The following is a 25097-nucleotide window of genomic DNA, read 5'->3' as shown; positions in this document are numbered from 1 at the left end:
CAGGGCCTTGTGCATGCTAGGCAAATACTTTACTACCGACTATACCCCTAGCCCTACTCAGGAGTTTTAAAAGGTCAAAGAATCTTCTCTAATAGGTGCCCTTTGAGGTGTATGGATTTTAAAGCACTTGGGCATTATTAAACCCTACTTCCCCATCTTTCCAGAATCCCTTGCTACAACCCTAGATTAGAGACCAGAGGTTTTGGCCCTATTTGTTTGTTAGCTTTAGTTTTTCAAAGATTGTTCCTTTTTTTCTGAACTGGGGATAGATAACAAAATTAACAGATATTTTTGAATCAGATATTATTTCATCCTAATGAAACATGAATGTAGAAAGTGAACACTTCTAGCTCTCACTGCCACAGTCCTACCTACTCCCCTCAAAACACCACCACCTGGGGCTGGGGATGTGGCTCAAGTGGTAGTGCGCTCGCCTGGCATGCGTGCAGCCTGGGTTCGATCCTTAGCACTACATACAAACAAAGATGTTGTGTCCACTGAAAACTAAAAAATAAATATTAAAAAAATTCTCTCTCTCTTAAAAAAAAAAAAACACCACCACCTATAACCATTTGGTGTGCATCTTTCCACTGTATTCTCCATGTACATTTTCCTTTTCTTGGATAGAAACAGAATCACCCTATAAAAATGCCTAAGTACTTGCTTTTCCTCTTGATATTATATGAACTTCTTTTATAACAAAATGTTTGTACATTATTTATATAATTTTAAAATTTAAGAGTAAAAAAATCATGAAGACTTGTCCCCATCATTAGTTTTCCACAATATTGTGTTTAATGGTTGCCTCGTATCCCCATGCACCATAATGTATCTACCTAATTCACCATTTATGTTGTTTCCAATTTCCTACTGTTACAGAGAGAGCTGTCATTAACATCTCTGTCCATATATCTTTGTAAACTTGTGTGGCTCTTGCTAACAGACAAATCTTGGAAGGGAAAAGGCTGTCAAAGGGTCAAATTGCCTTGAGAAGTGCCCACAGATTTTGAAAAGCTCATTGGATAAGGTCTTTCAGAAGCCATGTAGTATAGGGGTTAAGATTATGGGCTCTGGGGATGAGGTTATGGCTCAGCAGTAGAGCATTTGCCTAGCATGTGTGGGGCCCTGGGTTCGATCCTCAGCACTACATAAAAATAAATGAACAAAATAAAGGTATTTGTCCATCTACAACTAAAAAAAATAAATAAAATAATATGGGCTGGGAAGTCAGGCAGACTCCTTGCTCTCATCACTTCCTAGTCTACCTCTTCAACTTCTCAGAGCCTCAGTTTCCTCCTATGTAAACTGGAATGAGGATGGTATCTAACTCAGAGGGACACTGAGGATTATATGAGATAATATATGTAAAGTGCTCAGTGCCAGCACTCACAAAAGTCAGCAATTATTCAGTCCCCTTGGGACTTTGAAGCAATTATCCAGTCCCCTTAGGGCTCTTGTTTCTTGAGTGAAAATAATGCTTGCAGTTACCTGATGCTCACAGTCACTATCCACAGTGGGATGAGTGCTGCTGAGAACAGTCTGGAAGCAGCGTGATCTTGTTCTAACTCTGGTGATGGTTTTCATTCTAGTGTATTCTTCCTAATGCAGTTAATGCTGCAGAAGCAGAGAAGAAGCCAGAGGTCTCTGATTCCATCCCACCTCCCAGGAGATGGTGTAGTGCAGTGGGCCTAGGTCAGGTCCCAGGAAGAGTGCTTCAAGAGGAAAGGTCCTGCTAATGTTACTCTCCCTAACTTGTACCCTGGACAACCCCCCCAATGTAGGCCCTTCTTCGCAGGGGTGAAGATCTTTAAGGGCTTTGTTTAAATGAGCTGTTATATGAAGAAGGAAATAATTTCCTCTCTGACTACTCTCAGACCCCAGTAAGGCCTGTGGCCATGGGATCCTGAGCCCTGTTCTGAGGAGGGAAGTACAGAGCCAGCTAGGCTTTGGATGGAGCTTTAGATTAGCAGAGTCAAGGGCACTGGGCATCCTCATGGAGGGGAAAGATGACCCTGAAAGGACCACAGAGGTACACTTTGTTGAGACTAGCTTTGAAAGAGACTGGTTTACCCTCCCAACAATCCTCTCTCCATAAGAAAGACAAGAGGAGACAGTAATTTAGTTTGACCGACATTTATTGCTACCAAATTGCTTCTGTCTATCCCCTCAAATCTATACATAACCCCTTCCCCAAAGCTAACTTTTGCCAAAGTTCCTGGAAGTAGGTCAAGAAATGCGTCCACTAAGCAGGCAGTCCTAGATGTAGTGGGCACCGTTTGACTTGCACCAGGAATGGGCTATTCTGTGAGACTCAAGGCATAGACTTGCTACTGGGGACAAGGGAGGCCCCCAACAACATACTTTTATCACTTTCTGGGGCTCAGAGCACACCAAAATCATTAGTGAAGCAATGTAGGGACAGTGGACTTCCCAGTGTCAAGCTTAGTGCTTTCTTTGCTTGGAAGGACCCATACAAGTGGTCAAGTCTGGACCCAGACCTGCACTGGCTGCTGCTGCTTTTTCTTTTTCTTTCTTTTTTTCTTGGTGCTGGAAAGTGAGCCCATGGGCTCTCTACCACTGAGCTACATTCTCAGCCCTTTTTATTTTTTATTTTGAGACAGGGTCTAGCTAAGTTTCCTAGACTGACCTCAAATTTGTGATCCTCCTGCCTCAGCCTCTTGAGTTGCTGGGACTACAGGTGTGTACACCCAGTTTTGCATCTGGCTTCTGAGGGGCAGTTTTGCCCTTGGAAGTCAGATATGACCACCTGCCATCAGCCTTGTGGGAAATCTATTTGAGGAGGTCAGGAACAGAAGGGGGACACATACTGTATGAGGTATGGACTAAGCTGGAGGAAGTTGAAGCTCAGCCTGAGTCCCATGGGAAGGTATAAAGTGGATGAGTAGGAGATTTCATTTGAAAGCCCCAGGACCCCTCCAACCCCCTTGGTAAGCTCCACTGTGTCCTGGGCCACAGATATCAGGAGAGCAGATATTTAAAGTCACTGAATGTCAAAGTTTTTAAGGCCCTCAGTGACTACTCATTCTAACCCTGATCAATTCTAAGCTTGGAGAGAGGAGGCACTTGGTTCAAGACTCATAGTGATTTGGGTCTGCTTTTTCTTCTATTAGGCTCAGGGTCTCTGTTCTAATGTCTAAGTCCTTGATCCACTTTTAGTTTAGTTTTGTGCAGGGTGAGAGATAGGGATTTAATTTCATTTTGCTACATATGGATTTCTAGTTTTCCCAGAACCATTGTTGAAGAGGCTATCTTTCCTCCAGTGTATATTTGTGGTGCCTTTGTCTAGTAAGTGAAATAAGCCAATCCCCCCAAAAAAACAAAGGCCAAGTGTTTTCTCTGATATGTGATGCTAATTCACAATAAGGGGGTGGGGTGGGGAGGGGAAGAATAGAAGTTCATTGGATTAGACAAAGGGGAAAGAAGGGAAGGGAGGGGGATGAGAATAGGAAAGACAGTGGAATGAACTGGACATTACTATCCTATGTGCATATATGATTACACAATCAATGTAATTCTACATCATGTACAACCAGAAGAATGAGAAGTTATACTCCATATATGTATAATATGTCCAAATACATTCTACTATCATGTAGATAGTAGAACAAATAAAAAAGACTCATACTGATTTAGCCGCCAAACCTCTATGAAGGTTAGGGAGAAGGGAAGTAGAAATGATACTTGCAGCTTTCTTCAAAACTTATTTAGGAACCTCTGGATTCATCTGTGATCAACTAGGATCCTTTGAAATAGTCAACTTCTCTAGGAGTTTGAGACTTCTGAAACTCTGACTTGGTGCCCTTTTTAGGAGCAGCGTAACAAAGATGGATGGTATGCGGATGAGGCGGGTTTAGGGGCCTTGGTGGTTAGGGACATTGGCAGGTCCCTTAGTGCCCTGTTTGCTGTTGATGGGGGGTGGTACCAGGAGGGGCTGTGCTGTCAGTCGCTGGTGGAGGGAGGGAGGCTGGCAGAAGGGATTTGCCTCTAGGCAGCTCCATATCCACTCCAATTGATCCTGTAGCGTCCTGGCCAGGCCTTTGACTGGGGAAGCAGGGCCAGGCTGGGCACCAGTCCTCTGGGCCCAGGCCATATAGGAGGCTGGGTCCATCTCTATGGCCTTTGCAGCTCAGGCCCAGCCTTGGCCTGTGCCACCTCCACTTCAAGGTGCCCCAGTGAGGGAGAGGCTGTGCAGCTGTTCCTCAGTGCCTGCCAGCTCTGCCTCATCGCGCCCACTCTCTGAGCCCTCAAAGCAGCCAGAGTCCCGTGGGATATCCACCTTGGGTTCTGACACTGTATGCACCCCTGGTTCCTGGCTGCTCTCGGCGCCCTCTTCTGCCTCCTCGCTGCCAGCTGCCAAGGATAAGGGAGGAAAACAGAATATGGGGGGGGGGGTTAGTCCTAAGGTGGGGAATCAGAGACTGTAAGGAGACCCCTCATGGGGGTAGGGACCATGGGAAGTCTCCTGTAGGCACTTAGTTCCTCTGCCCCCTCAACTACTCCTGCCCCTCTTCTCACCATTTCCAGTTTTTTTCCGGGTCTGCTCTACCCAGGAGATCAAGATCAAATGAGTCTTTGGCACTGAACTAGAGCCAGGCAACTTGGGCTTCAATCCTGGCTGTATTATTCAGCTTTAAGTCTTTGTATAAGTGCCCTACCTTCTCTGGCCTTAAGTCTTTCCTTTGATCCAAAAGGGAGCTGGGTCCAATCACTCCTAAAACCCCTTTCCCCACAAACTTTCCCTGAAACTCAAATTCAAGTGGGGAAAGTTTCTAGTGCAGGGAGCTCCAGGGCAGAGTATAGTCAGGGGCAGAACTAAGGCAAACCTTTGCTCTCCGGAATGCCAACTGGCAACTGTGCCTATCACCCCATTCGTAAAGCCACTCACTGTCATAGTCCAACAGCAGCTCTGCAGCCGTGAGCAGCTTGGCCCGGTGCTGTGGGTCCATGATGTTCAGCTCATTGAGGTGTGTCTCCCGCAGCTCCTTGAAGTCCTCCAGTGTCTGGTAGCCATTGAGCAGCAGGGTGGATGTGTGCTCCTGGGGGCAGAGGTAGGTCAGTGACATTGCTGCTTATAAGCCATCCCAGCCTAGAACCTCCCCTTTACACATGGCTGTCGATCTCCATCCCAGGGGCAACTGTGCCTCTCTTGCTCCTAGATACTAATGTAGGTCCAAGCTCAAACCTCCAGGCCGATGCGCTCCAGCAGCTCGTGCAGAGTCTTAGGCTTGGGCCTCTTGCCCTTGCTCTGTCGGCGGCTGGGGCGGGCAGGCCCCACAGCCTCCTCTGGCAGTACATCCACGTAGATGAATTTGAAAGAGCCCAGCTTGCCATTGAGCAGGCCCAGCCATGTGCCCACAGGTGGTTTTTCAATGATCTGGATCACATCTCCTTTCTGTGGGGGTAGAGGAGAAAGGAGGACAGGAGAGAGGAGTGCAGGAAAGAGGAGAGGGAGTCTTTTGGCCTCTGCTGATACTGTCCTGCCATGACTCAGTCCAGCCTCCTTTATGGCTGCAGTCTGTTAGGCTCTGAAGGGGCCCGGATGCCAACCTTACCTGCAGTTTCAGTGAGTCGTGGTCATAGGGGCTGGGAGTGAAGTCGGTGTGGACTCGTGCCCGACCACAGAAGGGCCCTGTGTACTGGGGGGCAGATGGTTCCTCCCCGAAGCTGCCAGAGCCAGGGCTGGGGCTGTAGAGCTCACTGCCTGCAGGAGATGGGGCAGGGAGGAGGCTCACCTTTGTCCCAGGAGAGCTGGGGCAGTGCCCAGCAGGTACCTCCCAGAGATCCTGCCTAGAAATCTCAAGGGTACATGCTGAGCAATCCTCACACTGTAGGAGTAATTTGGAACTCATCACCTTGGCCACTCTGGAAAAGCACAGCTTTACCTCTGGGGCCTCAGATAATGAAGAGTTGACAATAGGAAGAGAAATGACTCACAGACCAAAGAATGGGTAAATTGGGAGGGCCTCTGGAGCCCAATTGGGCCAACACCTCAAGGAATAGATGAAGAAACCAGAGGCCAGATGGGCTAAGCGACCTGCCCAATGCCTCTCACCTTATACTTGATAGCACTGGGTCTATTATACACCAGATCTCACTCCATTCCATTGCTTCTTACACCCAGGAAGCCACACCTTATGTTAATAATTTACTTTCTTTACTTAATAAGATTAAATATTTAGTTACAACGTCCCATGGAAACTCAGATGGGCACTTTCTTCCTGGAAGAGTAAAATGATGGGCATTTTAGATGGCTTTCAATTGGAGGGGGTGACAGGGAGGTGTCTGTGGAGGCACAGAAAGAACAGAAAACTTGGAATGGGACTAAGGGGCAAAAAAAGCAGTCTCTTGAAAGCTGCAGTCCAGAACTCACAGCCCTCCTCCAGGCAGGGCATCTTCTCTGGGTCAGATCCAAATTCGGTACTGGGTTACCTTGAGTGAGTCACTTAACCTCCCTGAGCCTCAGTTTCCACATCAATAAAGTGGCAGATAATAGTAGTGATCCCATGAGGTTGTGAAGATTTAATATGAAGAGAGCTGAGGAAGTTCCCAACAGGCAGACAGTAAACATTCATTTCTCTTACCTCCCCTTCCCAGAGACCCATCTGCCTGGCCCTCACCCAGCTCTTTCTTCCAAGTTGGGCATGTGTCCTCCCTCCTCCCTTACTCACTCGTTGATGTCTGGCGGCTGAGCACTGGGAGTTCACGTTCTTCCTGCTCAGAAAAGGCCAGAGCCATCTTCTCAGGGCCAGGACTGTCCAGGATGCAGTCTGGAGATGTAGGGGAGGCTGAGCCCTCTTCCAGCGTGTCTCCCTGCAGGGATGTTAGGCAGAAAGCCCTCGGTGACCTGGCTGTGGTGCACACAGGCCCGACCTAAGTGCAGAGGAACTGGACCTGGGCTTGGCTCAAACTCCAGCTATGTTACCTATAGGCTCAGTGACACTCTCTAGCCCTAGTTTCCTCTTTGGTAAAAATGGGAATGACAATCTTTATCCTGCCTACCTCACAGGATGAGGCTCACCAGTGTGCCCAGTGAACATGCTTTATCAGCTTCAAGTGCTCATGTAATGCTGAAAAGGACAAGGGTGAACAAGCTTGGACTCAGGACTATTGTTATGGCCCAGTCAAGCAAACAGTGGTGCTGGAGAGCAAACCTTTTGCTTGTGCTTCTATGAGCCAGGCCTGCCTGCCATTTCATTTTATCCTCACAGTGCCTGTAGAAGATAAGTGATATAGTTGGCTTGAGTTCACAGATGAAGAGTGACCTTGCCAAGATCCATGGGAACCCACAAGTATGTTGGCCTGACTCCAGAGCTCCTCCCATCTCACCACATCTCTGTGGTGCTGTTTAGCAGCTGGCTCTCTGGGAATAAAAGCCCCAAGATTTGTCTATTCCCATACTGTAAATTCTCCCTACCATGGCCAACATCAAGCCACCATTGTGATGCCACTGGATGTGTTGCTTGAAGAAATAGTTACATTACTCCCACTACACAGATAACCATAGACACAAATATGAACAACACTGAGAGAGTAACAGGTAGTGTTACGAATAGGAAGTGCTGAATTTTGAAGATTTATGGTATTGTTCTTGCTTTTTAAATTTTTTTTTTTTTAGTTGTTGATGGACCTTTATTTTATTTATTTCTATGTGGTGCTGAGAATCGAACCCAGTGCCTCACACATGTGAGGCAAGCACTCTACCACTGAGCCACGACCCCAGCCCTTGTTCTTGCCTTTAATAGAATTTATTTAATTGTAAATTTATATAATATTATTTTTCATAATGATCTAATTTAACAACTGGCTTGCAAAATTCCTCACAATTTGAACAACTGCTCTCACAAGCCAATCTGAGCCAACTGTAGCACACCACTGCTTGGTGCCTTTGGTAATAGCCACAAGCTTTTACAAGTTCCTTGGACTGTGCTGCCCCACCATTGTGTCACCTTCCTCCCTGGGCTGAATCCAATCTTCTCAATTTTCTCTATGAATGGTCTCAAACTTCATGATTGTTTGACTTACAATCTTTTGACTTTACAATGGCACCAATGCACTATGCATTCAGTGGAAACTGCACTTTGAATCTTGAATTTGGATCTTTTCCCAGGCTGGCACTATGCAGTATGAGCCTCTCTGGTGATGCTAAGCAGTGGCAGTGAGCTGCAGTTCCCGGTCAGCCATGAGATCATGAAGGGAAACAACTGACACTTGACTGTGTACTGTGTCGCTAAGCTCTGATTTTTTTTTTTTTTAATTCCAGGGATTGAACTCACGGGTATTCGACCACTGATCCACATCCCCAGCCCTTTTTAATATATTCTATTTAGAGACACGGCCTCATTGAGTTGCTTAGCACCTTGCCATTGTGAGGCTGGCTTTGAACTCGTGATCCTCCTGCCTCATTCTCCCGAGCCACTGAGATTACAGATGTGCACCACGGACCAGTTTTCAATGCATTTTTGACTTAATGATATTTTCAACTCACGGTTTATTAGGATGTAACCCCATCAAAAATTAAGTAGATCTGTATTTTTCTCTATATCCTCCTATAATCAGGTCTTTCCAATCCCAGGGACTAATTCCAAGCAAAGCTTTGAGGTAGATGGATTTGCCTCAGGTCATCTCATGCCCCTTTCAGCTGCCCCTCCCCACAGGCCTACCTTTGCAGGAAGCTTCTATGCCTAGCCTAGCCTTTCATCCCTCCACAAACCTCAGTCCTTTCCTAGCCAGCCTCTTAGCCCCGAGGACTGCATTGCTACACTGTTCATGGCTGATTGTGAGATCTCCCTCCCATGTGCCCTTCCTCCAGGCCTGAATAGTTGCTGTCACCCCCTGCCAGAGCCAGCCTCTTTGGCTCCCCTCTCTTGGATCCCCAGGGCTCACCATCTCCTCTGACAAGGCCTTCACCATCATCTTGCCCATCTTCCTGTTCATGGTTCGGGAAATCACTGCCCTCCACTTCTTCCCCAGCTTTTTGCCACTCTTCCCAGCATCCTCTGGGATGGGGACACCGGAGTCATCTTCTGGAATCTGTGACAATAAAAGAGGAGGTGACCTCTTTGGGTCCTGGTCTTGGAGTACAAAGAGATACTTTGGGTCACTGTAAAGGTGGGAAGGAGATAGGGTTCTCCCATCTTTTTCCCCCTTAGCCCCAGCCCTGTCCTCAGTCCTATTAATTTGCAATTAATTTGCTACTTAATTTCTTATAGAAAAGAATACTGGCAGGTACTTGGAGCTCATAAGTTTGGTGTTGGGCAGGTAGGTCTTCTGTGTTGAAGGATGCTTTGCAGGGCTGGGGTTATAGCTCAGTGGTAGAGCACTTGCCTAGCATGTGTGAGGCACTGGGTTTGATCCTCAGCACCACATAAAGATAAATAAAATAAAGGCATTGTGTCCATCTTCAACTAAACTTTTTTTTTTTTAAAAGGAGGCTTTGCCTGGACAATCCTATTATCTCCTTTTCCCTCTCCTCCCTCTCACCCCTATTTCTCCACCCAGAGGTTTTAGACAGATCCCTCAAGGAAGTTCTGAAACTCACATTATCTTCCAGATTAAATTCCTTCTCGCTCACCACAGGGGAGCTGGGCTTGGATTTGGCAAAATCCTTGAAGCTGCTGGAGCGCTGAAGGGAAAGCTGGAAGAAACAGACATTTTGCAATCATTGGCACTAAAATGGCTGCCCCAGGACTGATATCTTCTCTCTCTCTCTCTCTCTCTCTCTCTCTCTCTCGACTGGTCAGAGCCACCTGTGCCCTAAAAGCCCAGGGCTAATGAGGTGAAGGGCCAAGCTTCCTTTGAGCTATGTGACTTCATCCTATTCTTCACCTTATCCCTGGCCACTGATCAAGTTCCTGACTCAGGAGCCTCAGATCTCAGTAAAGCCCCAGACTAAGCTCAACTTTCCACCAATAACTGAGTGAAAGAATGAATGGGTTTGAGTAAATGTGTACCTCAGCACATATGAGAACCTTACCACAAGTTAACTGAGAGCAAATTCCTCCCACACTCATTGGCTCTGGCCTTCATGCCCTGGGCCCACGCTGAGCCAGCTCTGCAACCCTAGTGATTGGGGTAAACATATTGGCCTCCTGTTCGATGAACTTGTCTCAGGAAGAGCAAGACCATCCCACCAGAAGCCAGAAAGACCTATTATTAGACTTTCTGGAAAAACTACAGTAGAAGCTCACTCATAGAAGGTGCCTATAAATTTAGAACACAAATGATTGGGGCTAATTTAGTTAAAGCAAGCTTCCATTTTTCTCTTTATTCATTTCAGCTTTTAAACTTAGCCACTCATGTGATGAGCTGGCAACTCTTGACTTTTGCCAAACACTTTTGTATTTGGACTTTAAGGCATGCCCTATTGTGTTGATGAGACTATTTTCAGGAAATGAGCTTTCTTCACTGTATGTACATGAATATGCTAAGATAGCAGCCAGAAACCAGGGCAAGACAGGTAAGGGGGGCAGGCCATCGACACAAGAAGTTGAGGCTGAGTCTGTATCAAGATAAACAGTCAAGACCAGAAGATATACACAGGAACCGGGGTTCACAGATGGCCAGACAGATAGCACGGGATAGACTGCAGACACCCAAGATAAGGACTTGAGGAACCAAAGCTCCAAACCCACACAAAACTAAAGGTTTCACATCCTCTTTTCTAGTAAATGAGGGTATATGTGTCCAGTGGTAAGCCCCTAGGGCAGAGGCAATATCACCTGCCCCCCAACACATCCATAATTTGTCCCAACTCCTGGGGACAAGAATATAGCTGTCTAGTATTTTGCTAGTCTTGACCAAAGCTGCCAACAATCCAGCATCAGGAACCACACATTCCTAGAGGTAACTGACCAGAAACTAGGTCAATGGTCAGGTCAAGCAGACTCTAGAAGGATCAGGACCTCATGGGTGGGGCATCTGCAGCCTCAGTCAGAAAGCCTCCTCTGTACTACCTTGGGGACCCAGAAAAGGGGACTGTGAGTAGATATAGAGAGGGGGAAACATGACCATGGGGTGACTGCTGTGGTTCTCATACATTAACTCCATTCTCCTTCCTAGGTTTCCCCTGCCATTATTCATTCCTCCTTTTTTCCCTTTCTTTCCCCTCTCTCCTCCACCTTCCATTTATTTCCTCCTCTTGTATGGTAGGATGCAGCTGCCTGGATAACTTCCTCCTCTTAGTGCATGGAAAAGAGGGAACAGAGAGAGGGGTGGGCACTAGACTGGCTTGGGCCCAAGGAGGGCAGGCTGGCCTGCTATTTATAGGCAGATGGGGCCTATTGTGACCTTCCCTTCACCACCCTTTAGCCTGATCTGCAGATCAGGAGGCTGAGAGTCGCCCCTTAAGCCCCAGGGACTGGTGAGGCTGGAAAGCAAGCAGGAGGGCAGGCCTGGGGCCAGAAGTAGGCTTTGTTAGGGAAGAGTAAACTCATGGCTCGGCTGCCCTCTAATCGCAGCTCTTTCCCCAGGCCTTTTCCTGTCATTAATCTGCGGTCTGGGGGCTGGGAAAGGTACCTTTGGCTCATGGGCCCCTCTGTCCCAGATTTAGCCCAAAGCAGGAGGAGATAATCCAAAAGGGCCATGAAGTTGTTGCTGGTGCTTGGGCCCAGCTGGCCACTTTTCAGTCTGGTGAGATGGAAAGGACTAGCACATGTTCTTTGGGTGATCAAAAGTGAGGACCAATCAGGGTAGCCTTTTTCTAGGACTACTTCTAACCTCAAGGGCAGCTCCAATATCCCGACTACCTTTCAGTGACCCCAGGGTGTATCTCACCCCACCCTGGGATGACTTGAAATCCCTGAGCCCATTTGAGTTTTCTGCCTGGCCTTCCTTTGGGGCAAGACTTGCTGGGAGTCATGGATATAGGAGAGGTGGTACCACCTTTTCAAGTCCAAGGGGAGCAGGTTGGGACTCTTGGAAAGAGCTACATTTCTGGCATTAGATATTGATGAGTTCAATTTTGGGATGTGTGACCTTAGGCAACTTCTTTAACCTTTCAGAACCTCAGTTTTTTCATTTGGTGTCAGATGGCAAGGCTTCACATCTGACCAGCTGTGTAAAGCTGGATAAGTTACTTAACTTCTCTAGGCTGCTGTTTCCTCATCAGTTATATGAAGCCCAAAGCATCTACCTTAGCTTAGCCTTTTGTGTGAGTCACCTCTAGACTCTTACCCTGGGCATTTCTTCACCTGGAATACTCAGCCTTTCTTTCTGCCAACCATAGTTTCTCTCCTCCTTCAAATTCCAGTTTAACTGGAAACAATCCAGATGCCCATCAAATGCTGATAAGATAGATTGATTGCAGCAGACTCACTGAAGAGAATAGCACCCAGCAATGAGACAGTACAACTATCCCCAACACATGGATGAGTCTCACCAATACACTCTTGAACAAAAGAGGCCACCCCCCAAAGAGTATATATGCAAATATTTCAGTGGCTACACAAAGTTCAAAACCCAGGAGAACATACTTATGCTGTTGGAAGTCAGGGAAAGGGGTCATTTAGCAACAGGCAGAGCATGGGAGAAGTTTCTGGACTTTTGGAAATGTTTTGTTTCTTGATCTGGGTGCTGACTACATGGGGATGATCACTTTATGGACAATCATTGAGTGATGCATTTATGATTTATGCACTTCTCTGTATGGCAGAGAAGTGTTTAAAAAAAGGATTTTCCACTCCACTTTATTTTTATTTATTTGTTTTGCAGTGATGGGGATGAAATCCAGGGCCTTGAATATGCTAGGCAAGAGTTCTACCACTGAGTTACATCCCCATCACACAATCACTGTCTTGGGATCACTCCAACCCAAAGACAGAAGCGACTGAGTGCAATGCTGACAGTAGGTGGTATTTGAACAGAGTCACCAGGGGAGCCAATAGGAGCATGGCAGTGGAAAGGCTCAGGATGGCTTCATGGAGGAGTTGTATTTGAGCTGGGCCAGTGGGGGTAGGATGTCTCTAGATGGAGCTAGGAAGGGTTTGAACAAAAGTCAGAGACAGAGAGACATTCCAAGCATGGTGATGGAAAGGTGGGTATGCCAGTGTCTGTGGTGGGAGGTGGAACAGAAAAGTTTACAGAAGGCCTTTGCAGCCATGCCCAGGAACTTGGGGTGTTATCCTGTGGGCAATGAGAAACTATTGCTTGAATATCCTTTATTGAAGATGTTTGGGATCAGAAGTATTTCATTTTTTTTCATATCTTGTAATATTTGCATGTATATAATATATCTTTGGGATGGGACATAATACAAATACAAAGTTCATTTATGTTTCACATACAACTTATACATTTAGCCTGAAGGTAATTTTAGACAATCCTTTTAGTGTGCTTGCGTTTTGACTGTAACCTATCACATGAGGTCGGGTGTGGAATTTTCCATTTGTGGTATCATGTAAGCATTCAAAAACAGATTTTGGAGCATTTCAGATTTCCAGATTAGGGATGCTCAACTTGTACTGAAAATATGAAGTACATGCTGGTGTGGATGTCATGTTAAGGGTGTGCTGTGGCAAGGGAGCCACTGTGGAATAGTATGCTGAGGTTGGGGGATATGGGGGCAGAAAGAGACTGGAAGGAAGAACCAACTAAATACTCAAACAGGAGTCCAAATTCCTCTCCATTTTCCTGGTGGTAGGTCTGGGAGTTGGTGAAAATTGAAGGTATGTTGGGGAAGAGCCATTCTTAGGGGAAGCTAGTCCAGGATAAATCCCTTTCTGCTTCCTATACCCTAATACTGGCCTTTGAATAAAGTTAGATCAAAGAACCAGAAAGAGGTGAAAGTCTCCTAAAGGCAGCTAAATGATATGTCCTTTGACCCTGGGGCCTCCCCAGTCCTTCATAATTTATAGTGGGTGCCACGTCCTTGCCCTCACATCCAGGAGGGCCTATTCCCGCCTCTGCTCTGTAGGTTGGAAGGCCACTCCTACTGGTGTTCTGAAACTTTTATGTCCCTCAGACTCCCTTAGTGCTTTTGAGATCAGTAGGTGGGAAAAAGCATGGAGAGAGAAAAGGGCTCAGACTCTGGAGTCAGACAAATTTTGGCTTAAATCCCTGATCTGCCATTTACTGGTAGTGTGGCCTTCAGCAAGTTCTTCCATTTCTTTGAGTTTTGGGTATGAAATAAGGATAATGACAATATCTGCCCCTCCTCACAAAGTTGTAGTGAGGAGTCAGCACAGATCTTGACATCTATGGAACCTTCCCCCGGTGGTGGCTCTTTGTGTTATTAAGTCTTGTTTCTACCACTTCAGGGCTGGGACCACGGCCTGTTCTTTGCAGTGTGCTTCCTACCTCTGCCCATGCCAAAACATGCACCCCCTCCTGGGCATTGAACACATGTGACAGAGTATTCTCACAGCTATTGTTCTAGCTGACTTATTCCACCTCGTGAGGTAGGCAGACCAGAAGTTATCCTCCTTTTCAAAGATGAGAAACTGAAGCCCCAAAGAAATCAATGAACTGTCCAAGGTCCTCCAGCTAGAGTGGCAAGATTCTAACTCTACTTTCTTGTCCCCTGCTGGGCACATTCTCCATTTTGTAGGCCCAAGAAACAGGAGAGGGGTAGGGAGAAAGGGGGGATGGAGGTGGGGAGGGAGGAAGGGAGGGAGGTGGAGAGGGAGGTAGAGAGACCTTCCTTGCCTTTAAGTCTTCCCTCTAACCATATCACCTCAGTCTCCAGAGGGAAGAGGCTTGACTACAGTCATCATGCATGCATGATGGAACCAATTCACTGCCTCCAGGCCTGTGGAAGATGCTGTATCTTCATTCTGGAAGTTTGGCTTTTCTAAGGCCATTTTCACAGTATGGGCCTGGAGCATGTGCAGGCAAGCTCATCTTGTCTCTGGAAGCTGGCACAGGATATGGCAGGGTTAGGGTAGGGTTTGCCTATACTCCCCTAAAGGGTATCAACCACAGAGTGCCACATGGGCCTTGCTTCCCCTGGAAGTGGCCTGTGAGCAATTTCAGAGGCCCACCTGTCAAACACAGAAAATTGATAATTAAAGCTGAAAAAAAAGGGGGATTTCTAGTTTCTGTGTGTCACTAGGTACCTTTGCCTGATGTGGCACAGGGTCCCAGTGTCAAAGTGTCAGCTCTTTCTCAGACTCTTTCCTCCAGTTCACTGTGGTTTGGGGCCTAGCAGTGTCTATAGTGCAGTCTTTGCTTCCCATCCCCATCAGCCAGAGAACAAGGGGAAGTGGCCCCGCTTGCTAAGGAGTGACAGCCAATGGCAGGCCTGCTGGGACTAGCACTGTGTGAGGTTGGGGGGGGGGTGACAGGTCCCATGTGAAAATTCAAGAATCTCCCCTCCCCCGCCTACCACCACTGCAACCTTAGAGAAGCAGCTGGGGTGGGGAGTATACAGCCGGAAGTGGCAGCCACCCAGGACCTGAGAGATGGAACAGGATGCACACCCCAGTGCCCTGAGGCTCAGTCTCAGCTGTCTCAGCCTCTGACTGGGAACTGTTTCCCTGAAAAAGGGGCTCCCCCATAGTGCACCTGGGCTGAGCTCCAGGGAAAACTGGCAGGGTACAATGAGGACATGCAGGACGCAGACCTAGGCCTGGAAGCCTCTTGGACCTGATTCAGGCCTACTTTGGAAGGGTCCGACAGTCCCATTGGAATGTACAGTATGTACTTTCTGATTGCCTGGGAGAATCCTACAATCAAATCCATTCTCAGATCCAACCAGAGAAACCTAGATCTGGCAGAGCCTTCAAAGAATCTTCCAGTTGGGCATCTGCCCCAGAAGACCATGAACATTTCAGTCATCCATGAAACTGCTTTCCTTCCTAGCCTTTGAAACCCTACCCCCACCTAATTTTTCTTCTTCAACTATCACCATCTCACCAGCTCCATTTCTCATTCCTCACATTTTTCCCCATGTGGGAAGAACCTGTACAGTGCCCCATATCCCATTTGCAGTTTGGGAGGCCCTTTTCCCGAGTCCAGGTCATCTCAGGCCCCTCTCCAGTGGCCTGGGGAGCTGCAACAAAGCTGAGTCCAGTGGTCAGGTTCTGGGCCTTGGCCAAACGGAGGGACCCTGGGGGCATTTTGGCTGTGTGGCCCAGTGGGGTCCATCTTGGCTTTGAGATGGCTCCTGAAAGGCCACACTTGGGCCGAAGAGGTAGCAGGACCAGTACAGGGGATTGACAATTAAGTACAATCTTAGGAATCAACTTGAGCATTGTACTTTGTAATTCTTGAATTCTAGTCTAGGATTCTGGTCTCCAATATTATTTCGTTATCCATCTTGCTAGGGTTGAATTCTATCTCTATTCTAAGAGTCTATCCTGTGGCTTTGTCTCTCTAGGATTTTGAAAATCTCTCTTGTACTTCTGTTACTCCAGTAACTTTTGGGCCCCTAGGAGAATGGGCCTCACCTATGAGCTCAACATATGGCTTTTTTGGCTCTTCTCACTTCTACAAGTCTTGGAAGGGACAGGAGAGAGCAGAGGAGGGAAGGAAAAAGTGAGTTTCCAAAGATGTTCCTTACCTTTTTCTTCTGAGTGGGTTCCTTCTCGCTGGCATTAGAGGGCTTGCGGCGCAACATGGTCCTCCCCCAGGTGAGACTCCTTCCCTGATCTCCTAGGTGTCAAGATGCAGAGGTCTCTTGCTCTGCCTCACCAACACTGTCCAGAAGGCACTGCATGGACCGAGCCTCCGGCTGCCACTCCGACTGCAACAGTGGCAGCTTGGGGGTGTGGGCCATGGACACCCAGCAGCACAGCATACAGGAAGCCCTGCCACGTGACCTGCTCTTACAGCAATCGCAGCCCCTGCTGGCCCCTAGGGAGGAAGGAAGTCCCAACTTCAGTCTCCAGAGATTCTGATGCAGACAGCTCTTGGGTCGAACAATTGGAAAAAAGTCCCTACTCTGTTGTCTCATGTCAATCATTACCAGTCCTTCTGCTCTATCTCCCAAGAAGTGACAATCAACTTGAGATATGCGGCCTACTCAAGCCCTATACTCACTGATCAGAATCCATCAAGTGGAAGGTGGACTCACTCTCTGCTTGTTGGGTCAATGATCCTGGTCAATTGCATCTCCTAGGCCATCACTATTACTACCACCACAGTCACCCCAATGGCTATGATCACTGCTATCTACTCCTATCAACATCCATCACCAGAGTCATCAACCCGACAACTATCACCCTCACAACCATGATCCCTGCAGTCATCCCCACTGCCATCAGCACACCTACGGCCATCATCACTACAGCAATCATCTCCACAAGTCAACATCCCTCAGCTTTCATCTCTACAGTCATCGCTGTTGCCTCTATCACATTTATAGCTGTCACCCTTACAGATATTATAGTCAGTCAACCCCATGATGCTCTCACCCCTACAACCATCATCACCTCCCTCAGCCATCACCCCCACAGTCATCATCCCAGCAGTTATCTGAAATGTCCTCGGCATACTTCTGGTCCTCATCACTAGAGCAGTTGTGCCTACAGTCAACACCCCTCACATTACATGCATGTTTATCACTACCACAGCTAAAAGGCATTTGTAAATACCACCACACCACCAGCAAATGTCCCATTTAACAGATATTTATTGGATGCCTATGCATGATGCTTATGTTTTGGATTATCTGTGGCACATATTTTAATAATCTCAATGACATTATTAATATTATTGGTACTGGGGATTAAACTCAGGAGTTTCTACCACTATAGAAACTATAGATGTAACTATACATCCCTAGTTCTTTTTATTTTTTATTCTGAGACAGGGTTATATTTGAGATAACAACACTAAATTGCTGAGGATATCTTTGAACTTGCAATCCTCTTGCCTTAGCCTCCCAAGTTGCTGGAATTACACGCATACACTGCTGTGCCCTGTGACTTATTCTTACTACAAAAGCAATTGGTATTCATCACATACAATGTAGCAAACAGAAAAAAAAAGTAATTTCAAAAAATTCTTCATAATTGTTTTCTACACTGTTTGGGTGAATATCCTTTTCTGTTTTAAGCATCTACTTCTTTGCTGATTAATCTTTTTTTTCTTCTTACAAAAATCATACTGCACAGAAAAGAAGATCATTGCTCTCATTACATGGGAAGGGGAGGGAAAGGAGAGAGTACAAGGGACACTGGGAATCTTTTGCAGGTGATGGATATATTCACCATCTTGATCATGATAATGGTTTTATGGATGTGTATATATGTCAAAACTTATCAAATTATACACTTTAAGAATATACAGCTTAGCCTGGCATGGTGTGATTACAGCACATGCCTGTAATCCCAGCGACTCAGGAGGCTGAGGCAGGAGGATTACAAATTGAAGGCTATCTTCAGCTACTTAGTGAGACCCAAAGCAACTAAGCAAGACCCTGTTTCAAATTTAAAAATAAAAAGAACTGGGAATGTGGCTCAGTTGTAAAGCACTTCTGGGTTCAACCATACCAAAAAAGAAAAAAGTGCAGTTTATTGAAAGTCAATTATACCTCTATAAAGCTGTTTTTAAATAAAAAGACTACACAAACTGTGTTGATAATTGCTTTTCATGTGGAACATAATATTTTCTCATGCTATGAAATGTTCTTCAACTATGTGATTTATAATAGCTGCTGAGCATCATATTGTGTGGATATACCATGATTATTTTACCAGGCTCCTTCCTACTGATGAACTTGGGTTGGTTTAACTTTTTAAAAACTTTTCGTTGATCATCCTTAAGGTAAATATTCATTCACATCCACAATTTTATTTATAGGATAAATGTCCAGAAGGAGAATTGCTGGAGCACAGGTATGCACTTTTTAAGATTAAAAAAAATTGTAGGACAGAATGCCTTTATTTTTATATGGTGCTAAGAATTGAATCCAGCTCTTCACATGTGCTAAGGCAAGTACTCTACCACTGAGCTACAACCCCAGCTCTTTTAAATTTTTTTAACATTCAAAGAAAACAATTCAACTTAGAAGATAACAAAAGGGAAATAAACTCATGGAGTAACATGAAGTCGAATATTCATCTTCAATGAGGAGTATAGTAATACAGGGACATCTTCCTCCCTGGTTCAAGACCTGTTTCCAAGTGACATGCATCATCTTTGATCCCTAACCTCTTGGAACATCATAAAGAATTCAAAGGATGAACCTTTTTAAGGCTTTTGATTCTGTGGCACTTGTGAATTCCTGGCTGGCCTGCCTCTGTTCGTTCCCAAGATGTTCTTCTAACTTCCTCCCCCAACCCTGCCCCGCGCCCTTGGACCTTCCCTCCGTTGGGGGTGAGCTCAGGGAAACCGAAGTCCTTCTTCACCAGGCTGAAACCCTGTTTCCTTTAGCTCTGACCTATTCGGCTTGCTAAACAGATTCATAAAAAAGGTTTTGTGCCCCAGGTCGCTTCTGAAAGACCCTCCCAGGTCGCCCAGGAAGCGCCTGGAAACCACATAGGGACCGACTCATAGGAACCGGCTCATAGGGCCTTTGGGGGCTCTGCATGATCAGGAATGGGAGAGTAGCCCCATCACGGTCTAGGATACCGGACAGGGTTACATGGGTTCAGGGCACCTGGTGCTCCGAAGGCCGGGAAATGCAAGGGAGGAAGCAGCTCACAAAACCTTCCCGGCCTGCGCGGCCTGCGCGGCCTGCGCAGCGGTGGTGCGTCCTTGGCTGGCGCGCAGGATGTGCCCGCTTCCTGTTTGCTCAGCCCCGGTAGCGAACCTAGCTCGCACACTAACCGCAGAGCCTTCAAAGGCAGCCAGCAAACCGGGGAGCTGGACTGCCCACCGAGGCCTGGGGGGAAGAGAAGGTACCTGGGAGAGGTACAGAAAGGTGACAGGCTCTAGGACAGAGGGAGCAAACCTTTTCTTTCCCACCCTTCTTTCCCCTCAGATCTGCACCCTCTGGTCAACTCTAGAGTTCTAGAGTCTGCCCCATGTAGAGTTGCCTTCCCCTGGGCATTTTCTTCCAACAGAAGACCCTGGCTGGAATCCCAGGGGGTCAAGTCCCAGCAGGCTAATGGGCCCTAAGCACTTATTTAATAGACATTCCCTCTTCTGGGAAATATATTTGCATTTAATAAGCTCCATTTGAAGTATACAGAGCCTTCAGTTAAAGAAGTGATCTGTGTCAGTAGTTCAGTGAACAAGGCCACATTCAACTTGATCATGGGTTGGCAAGCAAGATCTAGGAGTCTGTGCTAGGCACAGCCTTGTGCTAGGCACCTTGAGGGACAAAATAAATAGCTGCCAAGGTTGCATGCATCAGGAGCTGACATCTTAGGTAGGAGGCAAGCTTACTTTTGCCTAACACTTGTTCTTTGCCATTAGATTTCAGAAACATTCTTTAATCCTGCTACAACCCTCTGTGGTAGGTAGCTTAAGCTGGGATAAAGATGGTAAAGATGTGCCCAGAAGTATAAGTGTTGGGCAGGAGAACCTTGATTTAGCAGTAGCATTGCAGGATGTGTGTGTGTGTGTGTGTGTGTTTGGAAGGGGGTTTCCCACTGATAGCCAGATCACTGTGAACCCTCAGAGGGCAGAGATGGGCTGCCATAGATAGTCATGAGTGAGATATCTGGGGCAGGTGGGATCCAGACTTGTATAAGCATCCCTCACACCTGGAATGAGTACATCCCTGCTTTGAAATAGTGAGTTTGAATATTGAGGTCTACCTATATTTGGAAAGACTTCCTAAAAAATTCTTACTCTCACTTCCTCTCCACAAACTCTCCATATATTCCAGCTGAAAATTCTAATAGTGCATGGCAGGCCATGGGCTTTACCACAACTTGCTAAGGCAGGTACTATTGTTATCCCCATTTCCCAGGGAAGAAACAGAGACACAAAAGGGTTAATTGAATCGCCCAAGACTGCACAGCTAGTAAGTTCTGGGAGCTGAGTTTTAAATACAGGTCAGGTCTTGGTCCAGGGCCCATGCTATTGACCATGCTAGGCTAAAGTGGGTCTGATGCAGAGTTCCTGAATAAGGAGATAAGAGAATTGTAACAAGACCCCCTGTCACAGCCCTAAGAATCGTGCCCTGTTTTGGATTGGGTGTTGCACTAGGTGCCACAGGACCACTTTAAAGCAGGCCCAGAGGGGAGAGAACAGGATGGCAGGCTTCTGGAAGTCGCATCATGTGCACAACAGTTGCAGTACGTAGGGCTGATTAAGTGGAGATGAGGTATAGGGAGGTCCTTGTCAACATGTGAAATACTAAACACCTGTCATATTTAGCCTAGAGAGTTGGGTGGGGAATTTGAAGCAAGCTGATTTCCAACAGCTGTCACGTAGAGAAGGGAGACTTATCTATGGAGCTAGGAATGAAGAGGAACAGATAACTGGAAGGCCTGGGTTCATTCTCAAGGAAGAAATTTTGGCTATTCAGATGGTCTTATTCAGCCCTGGTAAGTGATAGTCTTCCTGTCTCTAGAAATGTCCAAGCAGAGACCACATAGTTCCTTGAAACTACTTCCAAGGCAAAGCCCACCTTGACAGCCCAGCTCATTAGCAAATTTCATGGTGGTCATCTCAGGCAAAGAGGGTGGAAAGGGAAAATTACAGGGGGAGGAGGGCAGAGGACGGCACTAAGACAAGGGATAGGAGACTCATCCATTCTTCAGGCACCGGCACAATGCACACAGAGCTTTCAGCTTGGAAACGCTGGAGAGCCCCTGGGAAGGAAAGAGTCATCTCTGGAGCTCTGAACTCTGGTTTTGTTTAAAAACAAAAAACACCTGCAGGCAGCTGTGGTAATTACCCTCAGAAGAGGGGGCTGGACTTTGTTGCTCAGAGCAAAACATGCTCATGACTCACCGGAGGGCCTTTCTATGGGGAAGCAGGCAGGGCTGGGTTGGGTGGCTTGCCTAGGACTCTGTCTTAAGGTTATGAGGAGAAAAGTCTCTGAGCAGTGGGCCCATAACCCCATGTGGACAGTTGGGGACAGTGGAGCTTTAGAGAAGAGCAGAAGCAGAAGAACACCTCCCAGAAATGGAGGCTGGTAGACATAGATTCAACTGTCCTATGATCTCCTATTGGCTACATGACCTGGAGTAAGTGACATCACCTATGATGAGCCTTAATGAAAACAGTAACAGTGATAATGTGTTCCTCACTTATGGGTGTGTGTGTGTGTGACCAGGGTTACTACTCAGATGATATATGCATAGTTCAGAGCCCAGTTCATGTAAACTGTTGGATGCCTGATGGGTGACTCTACATCAGTTTGCTCCAGGCTCCCACCATGAGTTTCCTGTCTTTCTAGAGCCAGGAAGCCCTTGGTGACCATTTGTAGCAGCCTTCTCTCTGCAGCATCCCCTTGATGACTTCCATGTCTTCTGGGTCCCATCTGAATCTCTGCCACATGACCCTGTGGCCCATATCCTGTGTGTCTCTACCTTGTCAAGGGCAAGGTCCCTTAGCCCAAACTAGAACACAGGAGGCGTGGCAAGCAGGAGGGTCTAAAGCTGCCTGAGACCTGCTAGGAGGGAAAGTAGATTTTCAGCTTCAAGGCATTGCTATGGTCCACTGGGGCTTTCTCAACCCCCCCCCCCAATCCTACCTCACTTGAGCTGCTTGCCAAGTTCCTGTTTCACAAAGAAACAAGGAAGTAAAGAGATAGGCCAGCCTCAGTCAAGGGCTTGCGGGGTGGGGGTTTGGGGAGCACCTCCCACTCCCAGCTGTGATGAGCCTTGAAGGGGGGGGGGGCAGGAATGGACAGGGAAGAAACAGTTGCTACTGAATCTTTCACATTTCTATTTTTTCTGGCACCAAGAGTGCCCAACTATTGATTTGAGGAAGTCAGTGAGTTGGTAAAATTCACTGCTGACGTGGGTTCTGGGTTCTCTGGGTGAAGAGGAGCCAGCCCAGCCCCTTCTGAGGCTCCATTTTATGAACAGTTGGAGCCAGCTGGGTGGCAAAGAAGCGGAATCCAATTTAGTTATCATTTAAAAAATGAACTATTTGTGGGCTGGGGCTGTGGCTCAGTGGTAGAGCACTTGCCTAGCATGTGTGAGGCCCTGGGTTTGATTCTCAGCACTACATATAAACAAATAAAGGTCCATCAGTAACTAATAAAAATATTTTAAAAAATGAACTATTTAAACTATTTTTTGTGTGTATGCATGAATCATCTTACTCATGCCCTTTTCTTTCCAAAAAGGACTCAAAGCATCAAGAAATGTTGCTCTGTACCACCATCACCATTGTCACAGATACATAACTTCAAACGGATCTTCTTGAGCCTCAGTTTGTTCATTAGAGGCTATATGGGGCTGACAGAGTTGCACACTGAAATCGAGAGAGGAGCCATCACAGAGCTGAATCAGTATGTTTAGGATTTAACCCTTGCCTTAGCCCAACAGGCTGTGTGACTCTAGGCAAGTCCCTTCCTCTTTCTGGGTTGCTGTAGAAGATTTCTCGTCTGCACACTGAAGGGGTTGAACCAGATGTTTGTTTGGTCATGTAGCTCCTATTCAGGACTGGATATGGACTTTGAGGGCCCTGGTGCAAAATGAAATCATCGGGTTCTTTAAGAAAAAAGTATTAAGAATTAGAAGACAGGTGACATGAGAGAGCATTAAATCCAGTGTAGAGGCTCTCTAACTACAAGTTCCTGAGTGACTGCATAGGTTACATGCCCATGAAATTGGCCCTGCAACCACCTCCAGCACAATTTTGTTGGAAGCCTAATTATTTTTTAAAATATTTTTATTTGTCAATGGACCTTTATTTTATTTATATTCAGTGCTGAGGATCGAACCCAGTGCCTCACACATGCTAGGCAAGTGCTCTACCACTGAGCCACAACCCCAGCCCCACCTAATTCTTTTTTTCTGGAGCTCTGCTTTCTTTGACAACCCTTGTGAAGTTTCTCAGGAACCAGTAGACTTCAGGGAACATAGTTGAAAAAACAGAAATTAGATGCTTGCTTCCAGGCTTTTTCAGTTCAGTTTTGGCTATGTATTTTTAAATTGGAGTTCCAAACCTTTTTCTTATCTACTTTCAAAGGTGAAGCAAAAATTGACCTCATGCTTGGAAAATAACAGCATTATCATCTCTTGTCTGTGTAGTTTCCTGGTTTACAGAATGCTGCCACATCCGGGTTTTATGGGTCTCTATAACCTCATCAGGAAGGCAGTATGGGTAGTTTATGGAAGGAATAACTGAAGACCAGAGAGGTGAAGGGTCTTGCCCAAGGTCACACAGTTGATAGAACTGGTACTAGATAGAGTTCTATCTCCTAGGAAAGGGGGCTTTCTACATGGCCTGCTTCATAGCTGCAAGCAGCAGATGAGGAGAGGTTTTGGTAAGCTCCATCCCCCAGCATAAATACAAAAGACCAGAGCCCAAGAGGCAGTTACTTATCTTCAATTCCTTATGATGTCACAAGAGGCCCCATGTATGTCAGACCTGCTGTGTATGCCCTGAATCTCTCCCTGCCTAACCCAGAAGGAAGCTTTTAAAGCATGAATGCTCAGTGCTGGTCATCTGGGTCCCAGGGAAGGGAGGAGGTAAACTGGCTGTGGGCCCTTCCACTGCTATGCTTCTGGGGCCAGGGTTCTCAGTTTCAAGACAGTGGGCTGGAGGGGCCATAAGTGTGAGAAGGAGATGAGCTAAAATCCTGGCTGAAGAGAGTCTCAGGCTGAAGAGAGGGAACCAGAGCACAGGGCTGCCTTGAGTATGAAAGGCCCACAAGTGGATCTTGGCCAGTAACCATGACCTGAAAGAACCCTAGGAGCAAATGGCAGGGCACAGGTGCAGGTCTGGGCAGCAGGCCCTGAGGAAGCTGTACCGTATAGACTCTGCTTCTCAGCTCTGTGATCCTGGTCGAGCCCATTTTCTCTTCTGGAAAATGGTAAGCAAGAGCCATACCTCTTGACAATTTCTGAGATAGTAGGTACTGGAGACAGTTGACTAGTTTGAATCCTGCCTTACCAAACCGCTCACCATTTACTTAGCAAAAAAAACAAAACAAAACAAAACAAAAACAAAAAAAAAAAGTAAACTTGAGAAAGTGGGTTAATCTCTAAGGGCCTCACTCAGTTCCCTTACTTATAAAATGCAAATAATCCAAGCACCTCTTCACAGGTTGTGAGGATAAAGTG

At 46.6% G+C, this 25097-nt stretch overlaps 1 protein-coding gene across 1 annotated transcript; it reads right to left on the bottom strand.

The window, feature by feature from the left end:
• Nucleotides 1–2109: 2109 nt before the first annotated feature.
• SASH3 (SAM and SH3 domain containing 3) lies at nt 2110–16736 on the bottom strand. The gene is made up of 8 exons (XM_081277958.1): nt 16517–16736; nt 9560–9655; nt 8905–9051; nt 6690–6831; nt 5574–5722; nt 5204–5413; nt 4907–5057; nt 2110–4371 (listed from the first exon to the last, which is right to left on the bottom strand). The coding sequence occupies exons 1-8, from the start codon at nt 16571–16573 to the stop codon at nt 4181–4183; spliced, it is 1143 nt and encodes a 380-aa protein (XP_081134084.1). The 5' UTR covers nt 16574–16736; the 3' UTR covers nt 2110–4180.
• Between the last annotated feature and the right edge of the window lie 8361 nt (nt 16737–25097).

Source organism: Spermophilus citellus, assembly GCF_964194105.1.
Source record: "Spermophilus citellus genome assembly, chromosome: X".
In the NCBI taxonomy this organism is placed as follows: domain Eukaryota; kingdom Metazoa; phylum Chordata; class Mammalia; order Rodentia; family Sciuridae; genus Spermophilus; species Spermophilus citellus.
This window is presented reverse-complemented; position numbering and strand designations above follow the sequence as displayed.